Here is a 25,233-nt window from a genome sequence, read left to right on the forward strand (position 1 = left end):
GACACACACACACCCACACACACACACACACACACACACACACACACACACACACACACACACACACACACACACACACACACTCTCCCTCTCTTCCTCCCACACTCTCCTGTTAATGAAAACAATCTTGGATGCTTCTCATCTGATGGTAAATGTTGGACAAACTGACTCAACAGTTGTCACAAACTGACCAGAAAGTTTCACTGCAGTGATGTCACTAATAAGCTCCGCCCCTCTAGCTGTAGTACTGATCAGTAAGCGGAGTCTGACGGTCCTATGGCGGAGCGATGGCCTAATGTTGGCTTCATAAAAGCCCAACAACCATCTGTTAGAGATTCAGAGAGTGATCAGCTGTGCCGCCAGAGTCCAAAGTAAGAAGTTAGAAGTAAATACATTTTCATCACACAGGGACACACTTTTTTTGTGGTGGTACACAGGGTGGGGGGTGTGGAGGGCACGAGGGCAGTCCTGATGATGCTGACTGTGCATGTGGAGGGACTATTCAATTACCGTGATGAGGACCCGGGGGCGCGGTGTGCACGTGTGTGTTTGTGCGTGTGCACCGCTGATAAGCTGTCACTCCAACATTTTAGAGTAAAATTGAACAAACACTTACTGTAAGTGCACACGCCTGAAAATCAATCAGCTGTTTGATTAGGGATTCTGTTAAAGGGACATTCCGTAGACAAGTTGAGACAATTTATAATAACAACATGGGGCCCCCTGGTGGCTGTATACAAACACACTGACACCTGCATATACAGTTAATGAACAATGAACTATCAATTAAATCTCATTCCTGTCATTTTAATTCGATTTTTAAAATTCGTGTCAGCTGATAATCAGGTTGCGGATCATCATGCAGACTGACTCACAGAGGTGAATGGAGTTCAGTTTGCATGTGGTATCATTGTTGTATCATTGTTGTATTATGGTTGTGTTACAGTTGTATCACTGTGTGTCCTCTCCTTGATGAAACTGAGTCTGGTTTCATTTCTTCCTCTTCTATTGTTCTGTCAGTTTTTTTTCCTCCCAATTAGAGCTGCTATTTTAGTCTGTCTGCCTGTGTGCGTGTGTATGTGTGCGTGTGCGTGCGTGCGTGTGTGTGTGTGTGTGTGTGTGTGTGTGTGTGTGTGAAGTAAAATCTCCAGAACAGTTGAGTAAAGGACCTCAAGTTGAGTCTGTTATTTGTTGTGTGTTTTTCAAAACATATCAACATATTATATTCTGTATGCATACACTTACATATTTGATATACATATATATATATATACATATATATATATATATGTATATATATGTATATATATATACACACAGTTCAGTTGTAGTATGGGACACAAAATGTTTAAAAATGTCAGTGAAACTACAGCTTCACACTCAGCATTCATAATGTGTTAATGTTTAATGATTGAAGTGTTTATTATGAGACCTCGACCTTCAGCTTCAGTCTGAACTGACTGACGAGCTTTGACCTGAACATGGAGACGTTGTTGTCAAACGTTCTGATGAAGTTCTGAATGTTTTGATTCTGCATTACAAAAAATGAACAAACACACACACTGATTCTGATGTCATGACTTTTATTGTGATGTCAGAATCAGCGTGTGTGGTAGAGTGTGTGTGTGTGTGTGTGTGTGTGTGTGTGTGTGTGTGTGTGTGTGTGTGTGTGTGTGTGTGTGTGTGTGTTCATGAAATTAATGGACAACACACACGACCCACTGAGTGTGTGTGTGTGTGTTTTAACAGGATACACCCGGTCGACCAGGAAATCACTTAGTAACACACAAACACAAACGCTCCCTCTTTGTACCTCTTCCTGGAAATGATCACCACCCACCTACACACACACACACACACACACACACACACACACACACACACACACACACACACACACACACACACACACACACACACTCTCCCTCTCTTCCTCCCACACTCTCCTGTTAATGAAAACAATCTTGGATGCTTCTCATCTGATGGTAAATGTTGGACAAACTGACTCAACAGTTGTCACAAACTGACCAGAAAGTTTCACTGCAGTGATGTCACTAATAAGCTCCACCCCTCTAGCTGTAGTACTGATCAGTAAGCGGAGTCTGACGGTCCTATGGCGGAGCGATGGCCTAATGTTGGCTTCATAAAAGCCCAACAACCATCTGTTAGAGATTCAGAGAGTGATCAGCTGTGCCGCCAGAGTCCAAAGTAAGAAGTTAGAAGTAAATACATTTTCATTCGCTTGATCTCCAACAAGATGAGGAGCTTGGTTAAGGAATATAAATATACCGTATGTTCATGTTTCACTGTGTTTATATATTCATTTTCCTTCATCGTCTTTTGCTGAGTCCTGTAACATTTCAGACTGAGTTCGATTGACTCGGAGTTCTTATTACTATTATTCTCCACGACAAAAGGTCAATAAAGAGCAGAGTCTCCATTTTAATCCAGTGAAGGCAGGAATATAAATATAACATTAATGCTCAGAGTATGAGCTGGAGAAAAGAGTAAAGAAGTCATTATTCAGCAGATGTGAATTTATTTGATGGATGGTGAAGAACTGGGATCTACTGTTTGTTAGATTAGATGTTTATTATATTTATTCAGCTGTGATCTGATGGAGACAAAGTTCTGCTGGCAGCACAAGGTGAAATCAGATGAGAAATATGTCTACTTATAAAATAAACCTATGATTATAATCTCATAGTCTGATCTAGTAATAACAGTTGAGACACAGACCAACATCACTCAACAACACTCAACAAACTGCTGAAAACTGTTATAAACCAATCAAGTCAAAAATTAGAAAAACTTTAAAATCACTTTAAAAATTTGAAAGCTAAAAACAAAATGTTATTTTGATGGTGTATTGATTAGGAAACTGATCGAATCTATAAAACATTTTCAATCATGAAAATCAAAATCAACCACATTTAATGAAAGTTTCTGTGGTTTGAGGAAGAAAATGTTAAAACACCATTAATGGTTAGTTTTCAGTACAGACATGATTTAGTTCAGTCAGAGAGAATTGAACCACCAACCCTAACAGTGTTAGTGCCTTGCTGCTTCTCACGCTGTAATAATAACTGTATATAAATATAAATAAATAACTGTCTCTTGTCAGTCAGATGAGATCAGTTTGATCACAACTTAGTTAAAGACTTTGGTGAACAAAACTGTATTTTTAGACCTTCTGTCTTTGTTTTTCTTCCAGCAGTTGTTGTATGTATCTCCTTATTTTTTATTGGTTTAGGTCAAAAGAGAGAAGTACAGGATTTATAAAATGTTTAAACGTTGTTTTATCACACTCTTTATCAATTCATCAATAGACAGGCCCCAGGACACTTCCCTGAGGGACTCTATAACTTATTGTAGACGGCAAATAAATGTGGATTAAAGTGAATTGATTATTAAAAAAAATGTAAATTTCTGTTGCACTACTTGGTGATTATTTAACAAATGGTTTCCCCTGTGGTCAAAAGGTCCTGCAACAAGCTCTTGGGCATCTGAACACATACTGATCAACTCACACCAAACTCCAGACCAAACTCTCACAGATTGCTTTCACGTCATTTGGAAAATGGTATAAAGTTTTTAAAGGTATTTTTACCCCATAAAAAAATCTTAGTTCATTAGAACTCAGAATTTTACAAGTAAAAAAGACTGTGGAGAAAATATAACTTGTAAACTTTAAAAGAAAGAAGAGAGGCTCCAGAACGCCTCCCTAAGGGACTCCACAAGTTATTAAAAATACAGAAAACAAGAGGATTTACCAAAATCTGTTCCTGTAAATGATGAATTGATTATCAAACCTGCTTAATGTTCTGTCGATCATAAAAACTCGAGCTACAGATCTGGTTTGGTTCAGATCAAGTCCCTTTAACATCCTAAAGCTTTTTCAAGTCTTTTAAGTGGCATAAAGTTTTATACATCATTTTCTCTGTCACCTGCTAAAGACTTTACTCTTCTGGAATGTGTCACAGCATCATACTGATCTGGTCCATCCCCTCGGTCCCTGCAGATGGACCTGGCCTCTCTGTGTGACCAGTATTTAGGTGGCGGACCAGGTTCTCCCTCCTGGTGAAAGTCCTCCTGCAGAGTCCGCAGTGGTGTGGTCTGTCCCCGCTGTGGACCTTCAGGTGTCTCTCCAAACTCTCCTTCCTGCTAAAGTCTCGGTTGCAGAAACTGCAGCGGTATGGTTTCTCTCCAGTGTGGACCCGTTTGTGGATCTCCATCCTCCTGATGGAACTGCACTTCTTCCCGCACACATCGCAGGTGCTGCCCAGCTCTTTGTGGGACCGCAGGTGTTCTCTGAGAGTCTCAGTTGACTCCAGATGGTCCCCACAGGCTCCACACCGACTCTCTGGCTCCTTGCAGTGGTTCTCGGCGTGCCGCACCAGAATCCCCTGTGTGTAGAAGGAGCTGCCACAGACTCTGCAGCTGAAGGACTTGTCAGGACTCTGGAAGGGGGCCCTCTGTCTGCGGAGGCTGCAGGACATCTGGTCCTTGTCCTGAGCTGTGTTTCGTCTGATGTGTTTCCTCAGAGTTCGCCTTGAGCTGAACTCTCGACCACAGCTACCACAGACCAGCAGCTTCTGGTCTACAGGAGGCCGAGTTTCACTCCCCTGAGTCCTCTGGAGACCTGGTTCAGACTGAATGTTGTCGTTGTCCTCAGACGACTCTGATTGGACAACTGAGTCCCTGTGGTGGTCTGGAGGTCTGCACGTCCTTCCAGGTTCTGGTCTCATTAGGGCGTCTGAGGGGGCAGGGAGAAACTCCTCTATGTGGGGCTGGATCTGATTGGATGAAAAACTTCCCTCATCATCATTGCTTCCCATTAACCAATCAGGACTCGGTGTGAAACTGGTATCAGCATCCTCAGGTCCTGAAGCTCCACCCTCCTGTTTAATGTGCAGACTGAAGCTCAACTCCCTAATTGGCTGCTCTTCTTCTGTGGTGGAAACCAGCAGATCACCTAGAGGTTAAAAACAACAAAATCTCTGGTGAAAATTACGATAAAGGAAATCAGGCTTCCAACATTTTACTACACTATAAAATCAGATTTATTGACTCCACAGCATCAGGAGACATACGGAGAATTTACCTTAGTCTTAAATACTATAAAAAACTCAGATCTGTGTTTCTGTGTAACCTGGACAAAAAGATGCTCCAGTTGATTAAGTGATCATCTAATTTCATTAAAAGTGAATTAATCACTGGTCTTGCAATGTTTGAATGTGAGAAAAACTGATCAGGAAGTAAATGATTGAAATGCAGTAAATGTTCAAACTCTCACAAATTCTCTGTTCACAGTGGAAAATATCAAAATAAAGTTACTAAAAACAGTTTTCAGACTTAAAATCCCTGGTTACTATGACGATCTACCCTGGTTACTATGACAATCTAACCCGGTTACCTGACCAACCTTTTTGCACAGAGCTGATCTCTGCTCTGACTGCAGCCTCCAGCATCATCTGACCTTCACCCACTTCTTGCTTGACACTGAACGCCTCCTGTTTATCTTTAGCAGTTTGAGGCCCCGCCTCCTCTGTGCAGGATTGGATCGGATTGGACCGAGGACTCAGGTCTGTTTCAGGTCTCTCCCTCAACCCATCGGGACTCTGTGTAAACTTGGTGTCTGTGTCCTCTGGTCCTGAAGCTCTGCCCTCCTCCTGTTTGATGTGCAGACTGAAACTCCGCCCCCTTATCTGTTGCTTTTCTTCGGTGGTGAAAACCTGCAGTACACCTGGAGGATAAAACCAACTAAGAGTTAGACAGTTAATAACATCATACTATGTGAATGGTGTCTTTGTCTTTCTCTGAGTGTGAATGGTGTCTTTGTCTTTCTCTGAGTGTGAATGGTGTCTTTGTCTTTCTCTGTGTGTGAATGGTGTATTTGTCCACACACACACACACACACACACACACTTTCTCTGAGTGTGAATGGTGTATTTGTCTTTCTCTGTATGCTAATGGTCTTTGTCTCTCCCTCTCTCTGTGAATGGTGTCTTTGTCTTTCTGTATGTGTGTGAATGGTATTTGTCTCTCTGTGTGTGAATGGTGTCTTTGTCTCTCTCACTCAAATAAATTATGTTTTGGGGGTATTTTGCCTTTAATTCGTTAATTACAGTGAGAGAGAGACAGGAAAGTTGGGGAGAGAAAGGGGGGATGACATGTAGCAAAGGGCCGCAGATCAATTTCGAACCCAGGCCGCTGCAATTAGGACTAAGGCTTCATGGTACGCGCTCTACCAGGTGAGCACCCCTGTGTGAATGGTCTTTGTCTTTCTCTCTGTGTGTGAATGGTATTTTTGTCTCTCTCTGTGTGAATGGTGTCTTTGCCTCTAGCTCTGTGTGAATGGTGTCCAAGGCTCAAGGCTTCGGTGAGGTCATGCAAAAGTTGACCCTTAAGTGGGAACAAGTACGACAATATACTTACTGACTTATATCTCTGATAAAACAATTTTACTTATTGTGAAAATGGTGTGGTTGAAACACTTCAGTCTGATGTCTTAGATATGTGAACAGCTCCTCTCCATACACACTCTCAAAACATGGTCATACAGTAGGAGGGACTGTTGTTGGCTTTTCCCCTCAGAGAAGATGGTGAGGAGCTGCTAGTCAACAATGTCTGCTTGTAGAAGTTGATAATATTAGTTTTAGTTCTATAACTATGACACTGAATGTCTGAATATTGAAAAGTATTTTCCAAGACTCGTCCTGAGGAGGCATAAAGACAGTCTGGACCAGAGGTATCAGCTAAACAGAGAACCTAGAGATGCGTGGAAAAGCTGAGCAGTCCGACCAGTGTGATTAGATTCCCACTTAGTTAGTTTCCAGTATTTCCAGGCTTCAACCAGCAGCAAGAGAGAGTCAGGAAGAGACAGCAGCTACTGAAGAGGACAGCAGCCAACACACGCACGCACATGCACACGCACGCACGCACACACACACACACACACACACACACACACACACACACACACACACACACACACACACACACACACAGGTGTGGATGGGGAGCCTTCTGGTCCTAATGGTCTGAACTGGCAATAATAAAGATTAATACACGTAAAAAGCTGCTTCACATTTTGAACATTTACAGTAACACTGGTTTAAATGGTTCCCAGTTCAGTTTAACAACAAGTCAGTCTGAACCACAGCAGCGACATCTAGCGGGGAAAAGACGCTACGTCACAGTCTGCGGACATTTCTCTATCAAACTAAACAACAGTCTGTGCACCGACCTGCAGGTCTGTCCTCCGGTCTGTCCTCCGGTCTGTCCTCCGATCTGTCCTCCGATCTGTCCTCCGATCTGTCCTCCGGTTGTTCAGCTGTCCCCAGCAGTTTCCTATGTTGGTCTATCTCCTGTTTTAACCGGGAAACTTCGTGTTCATAATCGGCGATCATTCTGGCAAAACGTCGGAAAATGTCGTCAGTAACCGAGCTGAGCCGCTGGTCCACAAACAGCCGCAGGGAGTCGAGCTGCATGTCGGTACCGACTGAGGACTGTCCGTGACACCGGGAGTAGGAGCTACTGGAAGCGTAATGTCGGCTCGAGCACAAACAGTAAAGTTGGACAGTTTGTGACCGCGTCAGACAGGAAGTCTTCACAATAAAAGCACCACTGGAACACACAGAGGACGGACTGTTGTCAAACAGATTTTTTGTGCTCAGTATACCAGCTTAAAGTTTCTGAATCTGATCTGTTTTTACTCTTCCAAGTGAATTTTCAGTATCTGCTGAAATAAAATGAGTTGTTTACAACTTCATTTCATTTAAACTTCAAAAGGAAGCAGCTGTTTTAACTTTTTAACATTTCAGGGATCATAGGAATATTTCAGAAAATAAAAATCTCAATGCTTCTATTAAACGTTGCACTGGTCGTTTTATTCTGAAAGTTTGAGATGTTTTAATCCAGTAAACTTCACCTGGCACAACTGTAAGTCATGTGACACTGAGGGCTGTCACATGACTGACCCCAATAATATTTCAAGGAAAGGAGACATGAAATTCAGTGATCAAAGAAACTTATTCAAGATCCTCCATGACCATTTCAACAATCACAGAGACGTATTCAGTGATCACAGGAACTCATTCAAGTTCCCTGGAATATTTTAAGGACTTCAGGAACTCATTGAAAGACCACTGGAAGTTATTCAAGGACCTTAGGAATTAATTCTGCAGTCTTGTTAACATTTAAGGACCCTCAGGACACTTCAAGGATTCCCTAGAATATATCAGGTACCCTCTCCCTAAAACATTTCAAGATCCACTAGAACTAGTTCCTTGAGTCATTGAACTTATTCATGGCCCCTAAGAACATTTCAAGGAACCCAGGAAGTAATTCACTAATGCAAAGAACTCATTCAAGGATCTCTGGAATAGGTTAGAGACCACATTAACTAATTAAAAAAAAACCTGGAGCATTTCAAGGACCACAACTCATTCAGTGTTTGACTTTGAACCATGAACATCAGTTTATCTATTCCAGTCATACTATGACCTGTTTATTTAAAAAAAAAAAAAAAAAAAACAATCTTTATGATGTTATTGAACTAAAATCAACCACATCACTGATTTCAGACTTGTTGGTTTTGTTTAGAGTCAAAACAAATTTTTATTTAAAAAAGAAATAGACAAATTTTTTGGAGCGTGAAGCACTTTTCTGAATCAGTAATGTCGCTGCTGCAACAGAGAACATTTTTAAATTATATGACATTGAAAAATTAAAAAATAAATAGAATATTCTTTAAAAGGTTAAAAAAGATTTGTGTTGCGATTCTGGATCGTGTTTTGAAACAGATTTCTGTCGCTGCTGATGACTGAAGGATCACAGCAGCAGATTTCTGTTCATCAGTTCGACAGTTCAACAAACCAGCTGCTGGACTGTCAGTTCACCAGTTTGTAAAACCAGTAGAAACACTGGTCTGTATGAAATCTACAGTTGCATGAACTCTGGCTGCAGACCGTCCTCCCTCCTGATTGACTCTTTGCTGATATGGACGTCCAGGTGGACCTTCATGTGGACGTCTCTGGAGCGTTTCTCCTGGTAGCTCTTCCCGCAGACCCTGCAGCTGTAGGGTTTCTCTCCAGTGTGGGTCAGCAGGTGTTTCTTCAGGTCATTCTTGGTGACAAAGGCCTTCCAGCACAGGTGGCAGCTGAACGCTCGCTCCTTCTTGTGGAACCGGATGTGGGTCTCCAAGTATCCTTTGGTGCTGAAGCTCTTGTTGCAGAGGCTGCAGCTGAATGGCTTCTCCCCGGTGTGGGTCAGCATATGGGCGTTCAGCCCTCCCACCTGCCTGAAGTCTTTGCCACAGATGCGGCACTGAAATGGCTTCTCACCTGTGTGGATCCTCTTGTGGACTTCCAGGACGTGGACCGATGCCAGGCTCTTCCCGCAGGTCTCGCAGGAGACACGATGCGCTGGTTTGTCCCCAGTGTGGTTCCTGATGTGCGTCGTCAGAGCGCCGTTATCGATAAACGTCTTCCCGCAGAACTCGCAGATGTAGGGTCTCTCTCCACTGTGTATCCTCTTGTGGCGCCGCAGAGCACCGGGCCTCGGGAAGGATTTACCACAGACGCTGCAGTGGTATGGTTTGACACCGGTGTGACTCCGCATGTGAGTCTCGATGTTCTGGTAAGTTTTACCGCAGATGTGACAGATTTTACCAGCGTCTCTGTGAGTCTGCAGGTGGTCTGTCAGGGTCTCTGATGGCGGCAAACTTTCACCACAGACGCCACAGACAGACTCAGCTGAATGACTCTTTGCGTGTTTCCTCAAACCGCCTTTACTCTGAAAAGATTCACCGCAGACTTTACAGCAGTGAGAGGTCTGAGTCAATGTCGTAGTGTTCTCTTGGACATTTGGACTTTCCTCGGTTTCAGACTTAAGGTTCTGAGAGTCCGCTGGAGGTCCGGGGTCCTCGTCACTGTGGATCTCCCATGAGTGACTCCTGCTGTGAGTCTTTAAGGTGCTGCTCTCGATGAAGGTCTTCCCACAGTGCTGGCAGGTGTATGGTCGCTCCCCACTGTGGATCTTCTTGTGGCGCCTCAGTGCTCCAGGTCGAGGGAAGCGTTTGTTGCAGACGCCACAGCGGTACGGTTTGATCCCCGTGTGGCTTCGCATGTGCGTCTCCATGTTCTGGAAACTTTTCCCGCAGATGCTGCAGATCCCACTGGTCTCTCTGTGAGACTGCAGGTGGGTTAGCAGACTGTCAGGTGAGTCCACCTGCTTTCCACAGACGCCACAGACGCCCTGAGACGCCCTGCAGTGCGTCTCTGCGTGTTTCCTCAAGAAGCCTCGACTGTGGAAGGAATCACCACAGACTCTGCAGCAGAGTGAGGCCGATTGAGGCGACATTAGTCCTGAGGTTTGCCCTTTGTCTCTCTTTGAATTCAGCTTCTCCATCTGACCGTCCTCGCCCTCAATGTCCTCACTCTGGTCTCCATCGTCCTCTTCGTGGGTCTTCAGGTGCTCCTGGAGCACGTGGCTTTGGGTGAAGGTCAGTCCACACACCGGGCAGATGTTGGAGGTTCTCCTGCTGTGGATCTTCTTGTGCCTCCTCAGCGCTCCGGGTCGAGGGAAGCTCTTGCTGCAGATGTCGCAGCTGAACGGTCTGACTCCTGTGTGGCTCCTCATGTGTGTCTCCATGTTCTGAAACGTTTTGCCACAGATGTGACACTTCCCACCGCCACTGACAGTTTCTCTGTGAGATCTGAGATGGTCCAACAAACCGTGTGAGGACTCCAAACGTTCTCCACATACTCCACAGAGACGTTCAGGGTTGTCTGCATGGGTCTCCACGTGTTTCACCAGATTCCCTTTGTGGCGGAAAGTTTTTCTACAGACAACACAGTGGTGAGTCACTGGCCAGTCCGATGATGCTGCCCGCTGTCTCTTGCTGCTGGACCGCCGTCCTCCATTGGCCCCTGTCCTCTTAGTCTCTTTATTACTGGAGTTGTCGCTGCCCCTCCAATCGTCGCCACTGTCGTTGCTTTCGGCCGCAGAGACATCTGAGGAGGTGGAGCTGGAGGTGGGCGGGGCTGTGGGGAGGTGGGTGGCCTTGATCTCTGGTAGTGCTGTCTGGATTTCATCAGTGCTGGTTGTCCTGAGAGTGGACGAGCAGGCAGAGTCTGAAAGGAAAAGAAAACAAAATAAAAATGAGGATGAATCAGTTCATCCAGTTTCAACCTCCTACATCTGAACCTCAAAAGTTTAGATTCTTTAGATGTTGTCAGGAGAGGGTGAGGTGACCAGGAATGATGGGAGAGAAAGGGTCTCACTTTATTAAACACTATCAGGCTGATTAGACGCTCCTTTAAATCTGATTTTCTTCAAATCTAATTAGACAAAAACATTTCTTATGTTTTAAGACTTTACCAGTAGGAATATTGTTCAGAGGTAGAGTTTAGATTGTTAAAACTGCAGGTTCAACACCTGGTTCACTGAAAAGTGACATCACGAACATGACTTTGATACTTCACCAATCAAGAAATCTGATTATTGATCAGCAGACATTTAGCGTTAACACATTAACAGATGTTGTGACTGACAGTGATGCAGCACCTTCAAAACCACATTTAAACCCAGGTACCTGTGGTGGTTACCCTGAGTGTAAGTGGAGAACCATCTGACTGGCCCCACACTGAGAAAGGACGACAGTATTTCATAATAACAGACTTCAGAAGAATAATGTTTTATCTGCAGGTTGAAGGTGAATTAGTTTCCAACAAGTGCAGAATAAAAGACAGAGACACGGCTCTCACTTTAACACTGGTTTAACACAGGAGTCCAGTTATTGAAGCTTCACTAACATCAGTTAAACTGACTTCAGTAAACATCATGTTTAAATGTTTTTACCTGAGAAAGTGTATCACATGATACTTAGAGCTGGACCAGGTTCTGGTGTGGATTTAGAGACGGTTTGTCTGATTATTTATTGAACAGTAAAACTTTATTTATGAAGGAAAACATCAAAGTTACAGATGAATACAAATTTTAACTCCAGGTTTTCTGAGGACCCTCCACAGGTTGAAGTCCTGGCCTCACAGTCCCGGCCTCACAGTCCCACAGAGGTGTGTTGTTCTTCCAGGTGATGTTGTATCTCTGTTTGACCTCTGATTGGCTGACCTCTGGTTACCTAGCAACAGTCAGAGCGGTGATGTGGCTCCAACATGGCGACAGTCTGTAGAACAGGGCGCTGGTATTAACTCACCTGTCCGGCTCAGTCGGACCACCGGGCTCAGCACCGCCTCCAGCAGCCGGCCCTGCCGCTCCAGCTGCCGCCGGTACTCCTCCACCTCCCGCTCCAGCAGACCCACGATCCGCTCCGCCGCCGCCGCCAGTCGCTTGGTCAGGAGCCGCCGCAGCAGGTGGAGCAGGCGGCCTCCTGATAATCCCGTCCCGCCGCTGCGCTTCTCCATCAACCCCAAGACCTCCTCCCCGAGCCGCCTCAGCTGCTCCGACACCGACTCCGTCAGGGCCCGGAGCCCGCAGCGCGGCGGTGTTTGAGTGAGAGCCATCCCAGCGCAGAGCTCAGTCCACCGGTCATCAGGAAGGAAAACAACCCGGGTGTGTTCCGGGTTCACATTGAGGGGAGAGAGAGAGGCGGACCCCTGCTGGACCGGAGGATACTATAACTACACTGATGATACCCGTACTGGTCCTAATTAACTAATTAAACCAAACTGTTGGTGGAAAGAACTGAACTTTGAGTATTTATATTTTTACTAAATGTATCTGATAACTTAGCCAGTAGATGACTTACTGAATCAGATTTTTCATACAAAACATATGATCTGTTTGTAAAACATAAAACCTTTCCCACCTCAGTCAGTCAGTGATGATCCTGCAGCCTGGAGCTACAGACTGCTCTGACAGATTTTTCTTTTGATTTAAAAAAAAATAAATAAAGTTTTTAGGAGATTCTTATAATCAGAAATGTCTCCATGATATTATGGTTTATTATTACATCATTAATAATAATCCTATAATATTCCTATATATATACATTACATTTATGTATACAGCAAAATCAAAGGAGTTTGATACTTTTAAAACCTTTGTAATTTTACTTCATCAAACTTTTGAGTTTTATTTATAGTTTTCACAGTGTAGTGTTAGTAATGTAACTATATATAACTTCAATAAAAAAAGACTAAACATTTGAATAAAATTAAAATCAAATAAATGACAAACAAAAGGGTCTCATATTAATCTACCAGAATTATATTCCTGTGGTGTGGATCAGGTTTTTGGTGGATAAAACTGACAGAAGACAGTTTCACTGTTCAATATAGAAACATATAAACATATAGTCTAAAGAAAATTAAAATCTGAGAACAAACATTTCTCAGTTATTAGAAAAAAAGTTATAAAATCAGATTTACAAAAGAAAAAGAATTGTAAAACTCAGTAAACATGGTAACCGGTAATAATCTCTGACTGGCTTCTTGTCCATGAAAACAGCAGCTGAGGATCATGGGTATTGTAGTATTTAGAACCAGAAAAAAGCTGATCAGTCAGAAACTAAGAGGGACTATTTTCTCCGTTTGAGCTGATAGAGAAAGAAACAATGATGATGATTCTCATCATCCTCTGAATAAAAGTCAGAGTCAGAACCAGAAACTCTTTATTTATTTTGAAGACAATGACTGACGTTTAATCCAGTTTTTATTCTATTGATGGAAGCTGAAAAATCAGAGACCTTTTGGACCCAGACTGAAATGTGCTCAGACTCAGAGCTTCACAGTCATCTTATCAGACAGTTAAATCGTCCTTTCTCCAGCTGCACACCGAAATTCTTGTTAAAAAACATTTATTAAATCTGGTTTCATGTCTTTGACAGAAGAAAAAACATATTCATGTTTTAATTTTGGTATCACAATCCTGTGTCAATATCCTGATATCAGTCCTGATACCGAACCAAAATATCTTACTATGAGAGTTAAAATCCAACAGCTGCCTTTAAAATCCTGGTGTTGGTTTACAGAGCTCTAAGGTGGTCTGAGACCTGATCACCAGGCACATGAGACCTGGGTCGCTGTTCTTTCAGAACTCTGCTTCCCATTTTCATCATATACAACTCAGAACATGTGGGAAGGCCGACCACTCATCCCCTATCAGTGCCTGACACAGACTAGTCCAGAGTCCATTACACGAATGCCACATTAACAAAAATGTTCCCTTACCATAAGGCTGTTCGTAACAGATGACGGGACTCACCTGCTGATCTTTTACACATGCTCTGGACCTGTCCCCACTTATCTGAGTATTGGACAAAATATTTAAAACACTGCAAAAAGTTGGTGATTGTTATTACTCCTTATCCATGTACAGTGACTTAGTTGTTCCCTATGACAACATGTCTTCACTGCCCTGCTATGGACGCATGTTTTAATCTCTAAATTTGAAGATGGGAGGTGTTGAACTGTATCAAGCTGGAGAAAATAAGATAATCCACTAAGGAGTGAAAGGACTGAGGACTAAAGCGCTGTTCTTCTGCGCAGATATTTACTGGCAACTGTTAGGACCAGACAGTGTTTGATACTTGTTCTATGGACACATTTCAGTCTGTACCAAAACAGTACTGTGGTTTGATCTCTTGCATGAACTGGGACCAGAGCCAGACCAGAATGTTATTGATGGAGAAGTTCTGTGTGAAACAGTTTGGAAGTGATGAATAAAGTTCAACACTGTTGGTTTGAGTCCAGCTCTTCGAGTCAACAGTCTCTAACGCCGGTCCTCTACAGCTGGAGGAATCCTGAGTAGAAACTGTCCATCCTCTGCTGCTCTGAGTCCTGATCTGGCTCTGGTCCGGTCTCACCCCCCCCTGCCGTGTGAACTTTGAGGTGTCCATTGAGTGATCTTTTAGCCTGGAAGCTCTTCCCGCAGACCCTGCAGCTGTACGGTTTCTCTCCAGTGTGGATCAGCAAGTGTCTCTTCAAGTCCACGTCCTGCATGAAGCCTTTCCCGCAGACCTGACACAGGAAGCGTCTCTCCTTGTTGTGGAAGCGGACATGAGTGTCCAGAGTCTGTTTCTGGGTGAAGCCCTTCCCACAGATGCTGCAGGAGAATGCCCGCTCACCGGTGTGTATCTTCAGGTGCGTCTTCAGGTTTCCACTCTGGTTGAAGGCTTTGCCGCAGAAGCGGCAGGTATATGGTTTCTCTCCGGTGTGGATCCTCATGTGCATCTGCAGCGCTGCATGAGCTGGGAAGCACTTCCCACAGATGTCGCATGTGTTGCTAACCTCACGGTGGGAGCGCAGGTGAGCGGCGAGGCTGGCAGCGGACTCATTCTGGTGTCCGCAGAGTCCACAGCAACAGTCCGGGTCCTGTAGGTGAGTCTCCACATGTTTCACCAAGAAGGTCTTCCTGTGGAAGGTGTCCCCGCACACTTTGCAGATGTAGGACGGCACCGAGGTGCGGTATCTCTTTGGTTTGTGGGTGGCATCCTTATGATGAGTTGACATGTGTCGTCTCAGGCTGTGTTGTTTCCTGAACTCCTGGTCACAGACGTTGCAGGTGTGCACCACCTTACCGCTGTGCTCCTGCATGTGTCGCTCTAAAGACGTCATGTGACAGAAGGCCCGACTGCACTGTTTACATTGGAAGGGTTTCTCTGTGGTATGGACGCGCATGTGTGACGTTAGGTTTCCCTTTTGGCTGAACTTCTTGCCGCAGACGTCGCAGCTGTATGGTTTCTCTCCGGTGTGCAGGCGGACATGCAGCTCCTGTGCCAGGATGGACTGGAAGATCTTCCCGCAGAAGGAACAGGTTTTACTCTTCTCTTGGTGTGTTTGTAGGTGAACTGTCAGGTCATCAACTGAGTCTAAACACTCACCACAGATGCCGCAGCGGCAGTCTGGGTCTTTGGCACAGACCTGCAGGACGTGTTTGAGCAGGAAGCCTTTCCCGTGCAGAGCCCGTCCACAAACATGACAGATGAAACTCTGAGCTGGAGTTGACCGTTTCCGTTTGTTTCTGACAGCAAGTGGTGGCCGTCCTCTTTTCTTTTTCCTCGGGGATCTGAGAGTCCGATTTTTTTCAGTCCAGTCACTGTCTGGATCACCGTCACTGTGAACGACCGAGCTGCTCGGTGAGACGGGCAGTCTGTATGTGGGGGAGGGGGAGCGAGGCGTCGGTGGGCAGGAAACCTCGCTGTCGACGTGTTCAGATTCAGTCTGGTTCAGGTCTGCAGGGTCTGGAGGCTGGAGGTTTGTCTGGCCCTGGTTCACTGACTGCAACAGCTCTAAGGAGACAGAACACTTGATCAACACCGATGCACCTGACAACTTCACTGAATAACTGATGTCACGTATTTCTTCACACTAATGACACAGCTCCAGATTGTGGCCATTTTGGTCTGTCAAGGTTGACGAAACATTTTCATTAGTCGCACCCATAAACCTGACTTTAAGCAGGACTGAGTGTGTGTATGTGTGTGTTTGTAGCGTTATTTTTTTAAAACCCACATTCTGCAAAGTCTTGCCCCTACTCTGCCTGTGATTGGCTCTTACCCTGATATTGTTCTTTGCAGGTGGGGAAAATAATAAGGCATGTATGTGTGTGTGAAATTGTGCCCTGTATTTGTGGTTGAGCAACATCACAACCTAAAAACGTACTGCATCATTTTCATGTTGCACCCTAACATCTCATTAGCCTGTCACAGCCATGCTTTACTTCCTTTACTCAACAAACAATATTGTTCATTTAATTAACTCAATTTTAATTAATTTCTCTGAGCCAGTTTTTAACAGTAAGTAACTGACACCTCTGATGTATATATTGTGTTGTATTAACATAACTGAAGGCAGGACTCAACCTGGTACCTGCACCTGTCTGAGTCAGGAGAAGTTCTTGCACCTGATAGAGACACTGAAACATCAAAGCTGGATCAAAACCCAATCTGTTACTCAGTGTGTGCCCTTTTTTTACTGAGACAATTTCTGCCTTTTTTCCACCATAACTGATCAAACGTTTTGAGAGAGGAGGATTGTAGGATGAAAACTAACAGATTGGTTTGGTAAACGTCAGGTCAGGGCTTTTATTTTGAAGCTGAACGGAAGTGTGAGTCGGTGTGTACTCCGGGTGCAGCGAGGGACACTGACCTGCTCTGTGCAGTTTGACTTCGGGCTTCAGCACAGCATCGAGCAGCCTCCTCTGGCGGCAGATCTCTCGCTCCGACCGCTCCACTCTGTCTTCGTACTCCGCCACGGTTTCCTCAAACAGACCGACGATCTCCTCCGCCGCCGCCGTTAGCCGCTCGGTGAGCAGCGCTCTCAGCGCCGGGACTTCAGCCGGTTCTTCTCTTTTCTCCACCTGTAGGAGAAAGTCTTCAGCGGCAGCGCTGATCCGCTCATGGACCGACACCCGCAGCAGCTGCACAGCGCACATTTTACCCCTTTTCTGCGCAAGTTGAGCTTCCAGCGAACAAAGAGAGGCAGCGGGGAGGTAAACAGAGACACCGAGTTCCGCGTCGACGACAGTTCGCTCAGAGGAGAGCGAAGCGACGACAGCGAACAGCGAACTCTGCTGGACTGGAGGAGGAAGACGTAAACACAGACGTTTGACTGAGTCTGACTGGTAGAAGTGGAAGAAGATCAGATAACTGACTGAGAAATACAGTAGAAAACTACAAGCACCTACAGTTTTTATTCAGGTACAGTAACTGTACTGAGTTACTCTGATGAGTGACAACGTTGTTATTCTGAGAACTGTTTGTTTTATTTTGAATTAATTAAGTAAAACCAAAATATTTCTATATAAACTAAGTAAAAGCTCATGTAAAGATTAGTGACAGGGGTGTCACCTGTGTGTGTGTGTGTGTGTGTGTGTGTGTGTGTGTGTGTGTGTGTGTGTGTGTGTGTGTGTGTGTGTGTGTGTGTATATGTGTATGTATGTAATCATATGTATTTAGTCGGTTAACATTTGGATACTTTGGAACATTTTTCTTTCTTGCATGTGTTTTTGTTCTTATGTCCCTGATGTCATTAGTTGTATTTTTCCACGTGTTGTATGTTGAATATAAAATAAAACAACTTGTGCCTCAGACAGATGTTTTCAGATGATTTTTAGAAAAACTAATGTTGTCCAATCTACATTTTTTTTTATCTACATCACTGTTGATGTTAGTAAAAAAACAGACACAAACATCTTATTTCTGATCTCAGTTTTTATTTTGAACTTGATTTTGATTCAGTGCTTTAAAATCATAGACAAAGCTCAGAGAATTATCTGAGACGGCTGTGAACCCCGTGAGAAGAATATTCTTAATTTTGTTTGTTTATTACCAAATCTTCAACTGACATTTGAGTCACATTCTCAAGAAAACATGAATAAAACAAAAAATAGGAAAATACATCATTGGTTATTAGGAACATGCTAAAATTAGCAAGCTAGCTAATGTTACAAGTGCAAATGCAACAAGTAACATCATTTTGAAAAAACTATGTGACGGTAAACACCGAGACAACAAGTCGTTAACGTTCATCAAACTTTTAATTTTGGAGAATAGCCTCTGTCACTGTTCACGTGGTTGTTGTTTAATAAAGTTATTCATGAAAAAGTCCACTGTTGCTAGGATACGCTAAACTATCCCCCTCTGTTGCAAGGACAGAGCCAACTGAGTCTTGTGCGAATCACAGAGAAGTTTGAGGCTGACGGTAACGGCCGGTTCACAGGTCACACCGGCGGGATGGAGATCGTCCACGTTTACACGAAGCTCCGCGAAGAGTTTGGCCGCCAGGCTATATTCTCTGACCGGCCTGCTGAGCTGCTGGTGGATGTCCTGCCGGACCCGAGTCTGGGTCTGCAGTTCATCGAGAAAACCCCCAGAGACCAGGCGTTGCAGGCCTGCCTAGACATGTCCGAACACCAGGTGGGATTTAGTTGCTACTAGGTCATGAACTACGTGTTCAATGTCATCTACAGCTGCATTAGCCTTAAATCACACTTCAATTACAACCTCATTAGTACATGTATTGTACATGACTTAAATCTGTATGACGTCAGAGTGTATTTTAACTGAACAACTTCAGCTGACTGTAAAGGTCTAAATGCAACAGTCTGAAGTCAGTGTAGAGTTAGTCCAGGTCATTATCAGGTTTTCATTCACTGCAGGTTGACCTCAGAGAACTGGTTCACGTTGACCTGGACCAGGGTCAACATTTTACAACTGCACCAGTTTCTCACACTGACACATCAACACTGACATGTACGTTCAGACTGAACATACATGTCAGTGCCATGTTACAATGAAAACTGGTATGTTTCAGGTAACCTCCACCAGTCTTTGAATATTTCCAAGTCTCGCATCGAAAAACACCCAGACTACTGCATATTTACAATGATGCACAATAAAGCAGTTTACAAACATGTGAACTGACATCAGCTGTGATTCCAAACACATGATCCAACTGTCTGCAGTAAACAAGCAGACCAGTCAAAGCAGCTGATTGGCTCCTGACGTGTTTGTATACATGCTGTCCAATAAACTTAAATCAATCAATCAATCAATCAATCAGTCAAATTTAACTAACTGATGTGCAGTGAACCTCAGGTTTTTTAATCAATGTTTAATGAAACTCTCCAGTAATAAACTGTCCATTACTACATACACTCATCTCTACCTGTACACCTGTACAGTCCAGTATACCACACTGTCAACTCTAATGAAAGCTCTAATGTTCAGTTATATTTTTTTCAGTGAGCTCAGTTAGTGATGTTGTTATACTGGACTGCCTTAGATTCAGAGGTGTTCCTAATATTCTGACACCAACTATAAATATTATAAACACCTTTAACTCTGAACTTAGTGGAAACTCAGAACTGAATTTACATATTTCTGACTGAGCTTCTTAAGGACAGATGTTAACATCAGAGCTGTTGTGTTGGACTATAACAGATTGAACAGGTGAACCAGTGATTTACCACATGAGGTCAAAAATAGAGCGAACTGCTCCTTTAAAAACAAGCCTGAAATCAGTGAAGGAAAGAAGAGAAATCAGATGTTTGACTTAATTTACCAATAACAATGAATGTTTTTTGTCAGTATTTCTGCAGGTAAATGAACCAAAGCAACACAAACTCTATGTGTCTTCTCATAGTATCTCTGAACAGTTTGTCTTGAATATTTTCTGACTCAGACAAGCAATATTTCAATAATTTGGAAAACCACCTGAAAATCAGCTCAATGAAGAGTCGGGTTTGGTTTGTATGAAAATGATGACCTGTAGTCATATCATTCACATTTGCGTGTCCAGGTGAACACGGAGCGATTCGAGTCGGACAGCTGTGGGATAAACCACGTGGAGGGGGGGTGGCCCAAAGACGTCAACCCCCAGGAGATGGAACAAACCATCCGCTTCAGGAAGAAGGTGGAGAAAGACGAGAGCTACATCAACAGCACCTTGCATCTGGGCAGCGTAAGATCTACATCAGTCCACATCAACCCAGTTTAACTCAGCCCACATCAGTTTTCCTTAACCTGATTTGGGGCAGTTAAGGCGGTTTACTCCTAATGAAATCCAGTTTGGATTGTTTCATCAGTAGAATAAAGTTTGCTTTGAGTTTTAGTTTCATGTGGCGTAAACTTCTGGCTGTCAGCTAAACAGGGGCGGCTATGGCCACACCCCTAGCTGCACTATGTTATGTCACTGTGTGATGTCATCATGTGATCCAGGTCATGGAGCACTGCAACAGACAGAACAACGCCGTGGACATCTACCAGACGTACTTTGAGGACGAGGAGGAGGTCGAGGAAAGTCTGGAGCCGCCATCTGCCAAGACCATCAATGTCTTCAGGTACAGCTGACAACAAACTGATTGACAGGTGCTGACGGATTGATCGCTGATTGTTAGTTGTATCTCCTCTCCTATGTGTCTGCAGAGATCCTAACGAGGTGAAACGTACCGTCACCAGTCTGTCATGGCATCCTGACAGCGGCAGGAAGCTGGCAGCCGCCTACTCCTGCCTCGAGTTCCAGAAAACCTCCAAAGACATGAGCCTGGACTCCTACATCTGGGACGTTGGTGGGTCAGACAGACAGACAGACAGCAACTGGATTTAAAACCACCACAGAGTCCGATCTGCTCACAGATAGATGTTTTATGTTTCAGAGAATCCGAACAGACCAGAGATGACTCTGAAGCCGGCATCTCTGCTCGTCTGTCTGGAGTATAATCCCAAAGACTCACACACTCTGGTGGGAGGCAGCTACAACGGGCAGATCGGTGGGTTCAGGACCAGACTGAATAATAGGGGACTTTTTGTCTGTGACATGGTTTCTAAACGGTGTGTTTGTTTTAGCATACTGGGACACCCGGAGAGGCAGCCAGCCGGTGGAGTTGTCCTCTGTGGAGCAGAGTCACAGAGACCCAGTCTACAAGATCATCTGGCTGCAGTCCAAGACCGGGACAGATGCATTCTCTGCCTCCACCGATGGACAGGTAAACTGATGATTGTTTGGATTATTATATCAAGCTGAGGCGGACTAACCAGACCAGAGACCTTATCTTACTCTTGACTCTCACATATGCATTGTTTAAAAAAAAAAAAAAGAATCTCCTCTCTCTGTCCACCAGGTTCTGTGGTGGGATGTTCGCAAGTTGAGCGAGCCCACAGATCGTCTTGTTCTGGACCTGGGCAGGGAGGGGAACCTGGATCGAGCTTTAGGAGCCATCTCTCTGGAGTTTGAGGCCACCATGGTGAGTTTATGTTTGTCCTTCTGCCCCATTTGGGAGCTCAAGAAACAACAGGTTTTTAATGCCACTATTTAATAACTGTGTGATTCTGGTCTGTCCCAAACTAAAGTTGAACTGTGGCTTTGGTCATCAGTCCAAAGATGGTCCTAGCAGCGGCACTCACACAGGGACTCCTGAGTACCAGCAATGTGCCTTTCTCACTGGCAGCTCTAGAAACAGAGTCCAGCTCCTATCGAGGAGTTTCTTTCCAATTTCTGTACTGCGCGTAGAGCTGAGCCTGATTACATCTAGTCAATATGACTCTGCTGAGTTTCTGCAACCAGGGTCCAGAGACCAGAGTTCTTGACCTTTGCCTACTGCCCGATGTGGACCTGACCTCCCTGCTGCTGCAGGTGGTGGGCCCACACAGTGGGCACACAACAGAAAAATAAGGTTTTGTGCTGCCCATTAGTGCAGTATTTACCACTACCAAAATCCTAGTGGCGCTGCACTAACCTTAACAGAGTTGAACCCCCTCTGACTCTCAGTCAGTGTGTCTCTGTCCTTGATGTCTCTGCAGCCAACTAAATTCATGGTGGGGACGGAGCAGGGCACGGTTGTCTCCTGTAACAGGAAGGCAAAGACTCCAGCCGAAAAGATTGTTTGTACATACGACGGTCACCACGGGCCCGTCTATGCCCTGCAGAGGAACCCCTTCTTCCCCAAAAACTTCCTCACTGTGGGGGACTGGACTGCCCGCATCTGGTCTGAGGACATCAAGGAATCATCCATCATGTGGACCAAGTCAGAATCACACCCTTAACTCTCTGCCAACATCCTGCTCAGTTAGGCTCAAACTCAGACTAGATTTTAAGCCCTGTGTTTTGTTTCTTCAGATATCAGATGTCGTACCTGATGGACGCCTGCTGGAGTCCAGTCAGACCCTCTGTCTTCTTCACTGTAAAGATGGATGGCGTGTTGGACGTCTGGGACATCCTGTTCAAACAGAATGACCCCACGCTCAGTCTCAAGGTGCTCTGGTCTCCTCTGTATAAAACAAATGTTGTTGGCAGGTGGTGGGCCCACACAGTGGTAGAACCTGACCATGATGTTATTGCTGTTGTTAATATCTGTCCTTGTTGTCTGTGGTCGTCCTCAGGTGTGTGATGAGGCTCTGTACAGCCTTCGTGTTCAGGATAACGGGCGTTTGGTGGCATGCGGCTCTCAGCAGGGCGGAGCCACGCTGCTGGAAATTTGCTCCGGACTGTCGACCCTCCAGAAGAATGAGAAGAGTCTGCTGGCTGCTGTAAGACACACTGAGACACCTGCAGATACAGGTGTAGACTGTAGGTTTACAACAGCCAAGTTAAGACACAGGCTGATGGATCCTTGGTGGATCCATAGCAAATACAACCAGTCAGTGTTCATCAGTGTTATTAACCTAAAACTATTAAATATAATTTCTCTCAGAGGTTTTATGTTGCGGCTGCTCCATAATTTGAACCACTGACAAAAGCAGTCACGTGGTACAGACAGTCAGTGTGACATGTCATCAGTTACGTCATGCATCTAAAATGATACAGGCATCGGTTCGTGCTTTGCTGGAAAAGCGCAGCTGTACTCGACACACACTTCAAAGCCTCGACGTCTCACGTAACATCACTTTTTTGAAGTGCTATGACCAGCAAGGTCAGGGTCACAAGACCGATGGACACACCTGATGGCCATCCTGGCTTCTCTTCAACTGCAGAACAGGATAAACAGTACAGGACACACTTTCTACAGAAAAAATGTTTAATTCTTCCATGATTTATTTGAACAATTCAAACATTTTAAATTACGCTATTATCATGAGAAACAGACGTCCCTCCAAACACGTTTTACACATTAATATTCATACAGCTTCTTGTTCATCAGAGGTTAGAAACCACAGTGACTGTCATACAGTTCAAATCACTGAATTTTCCTTATATTTTTTTAAATGATCATCTGTTTTCCAGATGTTCAAAGATATATCAATATTTTACTGTGATTATACAACAAACTTTATTTTCAATAATCAATTCCCACTGAAATGTTGGTCATGTGACTTTTCTCACAGGTGGTAGTGGTCTGTCGAGATGCAAAGTGATGAAGCAATAAAATGGTCTGTTAAAGCCAGTAAATTATATGACTTATTACAGGAAGGGAAGCTCTTGTTTACTAATCATTACAGTTCTGATGTTTAAGTCACTGTGGTCATAAACTTCTGTGGGTGTAGAAGGAAAACCTGGACCAGGAGAAGAAGACTATGAGACTGAAGATGAACTGAGCTCAGACCTCTGGTGTGTCTGTATCTGTTTGTTTCCAGATGTTTGAGCGTGAGACGAAGCGAGAGAAGATCCTGGAGGCTCGACAGAGAGAGATTCGTCTGAAGGAGAGGAGTCGATCAGAGCAGAGCAGAGAGGAGGAGGGAGGTCGAGAGGAAGGGGAAGAGAGTCCGGATCAGCTGATCATCAGAGCTGAGAACGACTTTTACAGCGTGGTGGAGACGGAGCTGAGGAAGAGGAGGGAGGACGAGGCAAACGAGGTGTGTTTCTATTCCTTGTCTCCTTTTCTGTTTCTGTCTTTCCTCCTTCAGTGATCCACAAACACAAATATCAGGCACTTTTACACAACAAAACTAAACTTTCTTCTGTCTGAAATATTCTAGACTCAATATTCACTCACTCATCTATGATGCAGTGTTTTACTATTAAACTGACCAGTGTGTATAAAGTACATGGTCAAATAAAATACAGTACAGTACACAAAATAAAGTGGCTGCGCATTGACAAACTACTTGGACATCTTTACTTTTGATACTTAACTGATAATACTTATGTACTTTTATTTCTCTAACAGCTGCATGAGTCTGATGTCTCACCTGTCAGATTCAGATTCATCATTTGTCACATGAAAACATTTAATTTAAACACAGTCAGAGAAATAAAGTGCTCAACCTGCTCCTTTAGTTATAAACCCTCTCTCCTGATTGGCAGCTGGCTACTCTGTGACGTTTACAGCCTGTCACAGTGACACAGCTATAAAACACTGAATCAACTGATGACAAGTGAGTCTAGACATAGGTCTTTAGGTCGAAGTCTTAGGAAACATCGTAGATATTTCATCAGTTAAAACTAACCCACCCAGAAAATATTTTTTGTTGCACCATTTCTCTCATTACATGAACATCTGAATGTTGTTTGTTCTGTATGATTTTGTTTTTCAGGAGAAAGGTGTCTGTGAAGAAAAAGAAATGAAGAATGAAGTGGAAGCTTCAGAAACGTCACAGTAAATAAAAATGTTTCTGTCATTACAATGATCCTTCATTGTTTAATTTAAATGTAATGAACTGAGAGTGTTTTGGGTCAAATGTTTGATTCTAGCTCAGGGTAAAATGTCCAGTGATTGTGAATTTTGTTCAATAAAAAGAATTTGTAATTAGTTTTTTTTCCCTGTCTTTAATCACACATTGTTAGTGTAATTATTTACAGACCGAAATAATTTCAAACTTTATCATCATTT

General features: G+C 44.0%; 4 protein-coding genes across 4 annotated transcripts; 1 reads left to right on the forward strand and 3 right to left on the reverse strand.

The window, feature by feature from the left end:
• Positions 1–2,515: 2,515 nt before the first annotated feature.
• On the reverse strand, positions 2,516–7,820 carry LOC111223316 (zinc finger protein 316-like). Its single transcript, XM_022747416.1, has 3 exons — positions 7,250–7,820; positions 5,426–5,746; positions 2,516–4,975 (listed from the first exon to the last, which is right to left on the reverse strand). The coding sequence occupies exons 1-3, from the start codon at positions 7,491–7,493 to the stop codon at positions 3,978–3,980; spliced, it is 1,563 nt and encodes a 520-aa protein (XP_022603137.1). The 5' UTR covers positions 7,494–7,820; the 3' UTR covers positions 2,516–3,977.
• An 841-nt stretch (positions 7,821–8,661) lies between these two features.
• Positions 8,662–11,129, reverse strand: LOC111223312 (gastrula zinc finger protein XlCGF26.1-like). The gene has a single exon (XM_022747412.1). The coding sequence runs from the start codon at positions 10,654–10,656 to the stop codon at positions 8,944–8,946; it is 1,713 nt and encodes a 570-aa protein (XP_022603133.1). The 5' UTR covers positions 10,657–11,129; the 3' UTR covers positions 8,662–8,943.
• A 2,501-nt stretch (positions 11,130–13,630) lies between these two features.
• Positions 13,631–17,822, reverse strand: LOC111223309 (gastrula zinc finger protein XlCGF57.1-like). The gene is made up of 2 exons (XM_022747409.1): positions 17,115–17,822; positions 13,631–16,255 (listed from the first exon to the last, which is right to left on the reverse strand). Exons 1-2 carry the CDS (start codon positions 17,398–17,400, stop codon positions 14,751–14,753), a joined length of 1,791 nt encoding a protein of 596 aa, XP_022603130.1. The 5' UTR covers positions 17,401–17,822; the 3' UTR covers positions 13,631–14,750.
• A 797-nt stretch (positions 17,823–18,619) lies between these two features.
• dnai2 (dynein axonemal intermediate chain 2) lies at positions 18,620–25,022 on the forward strand. Its single transcript, XM_022747410.1, has 12 exons — positions 18,620–18,883; positions 20,268–20,429; positions 20,687–20,808; positions 20,894–21,036; positions 21,124–21,237; positions 21,314–21,453; positions 21,589–21,711; positions 22,268–22,491; positions 22,584–22,719; positions 22,847–22,993; positions 24,038–24,256; positions 24,938–25,022. The coding sequence occupies exons 1-12, from the start codon at positions 18,701–18,703 to the stop codon at positions 25,001–25,003; spliced, it is 1,779 nt and encodes a 592-aa protein (XP_022603131.1). The 5' UTR covers positions 18,620–18,700; the 3' UTR covers positions 25,004–25,022.
• Positions 25,023–25,233: the final 211 nt, after the last annotated feature.

This window comes from Seriola dumerili, unplaced genomic scaffold (assembly GCF_002260705.1).
Source record: "Seriola dumerili isolate Sdu_G_001 unplaced genomic scaffold, Sdu_1.0 BDQW01000110.1, whole genome shotgun sequence".
In the NCBI taxonomy this organism is placed as follows: domain Eukaryota; kingdom Metazoa; phylum Chordata; class Actinopteri; order Carangiformes; family Carangidae; genus Seriola; species Seriola dumerili.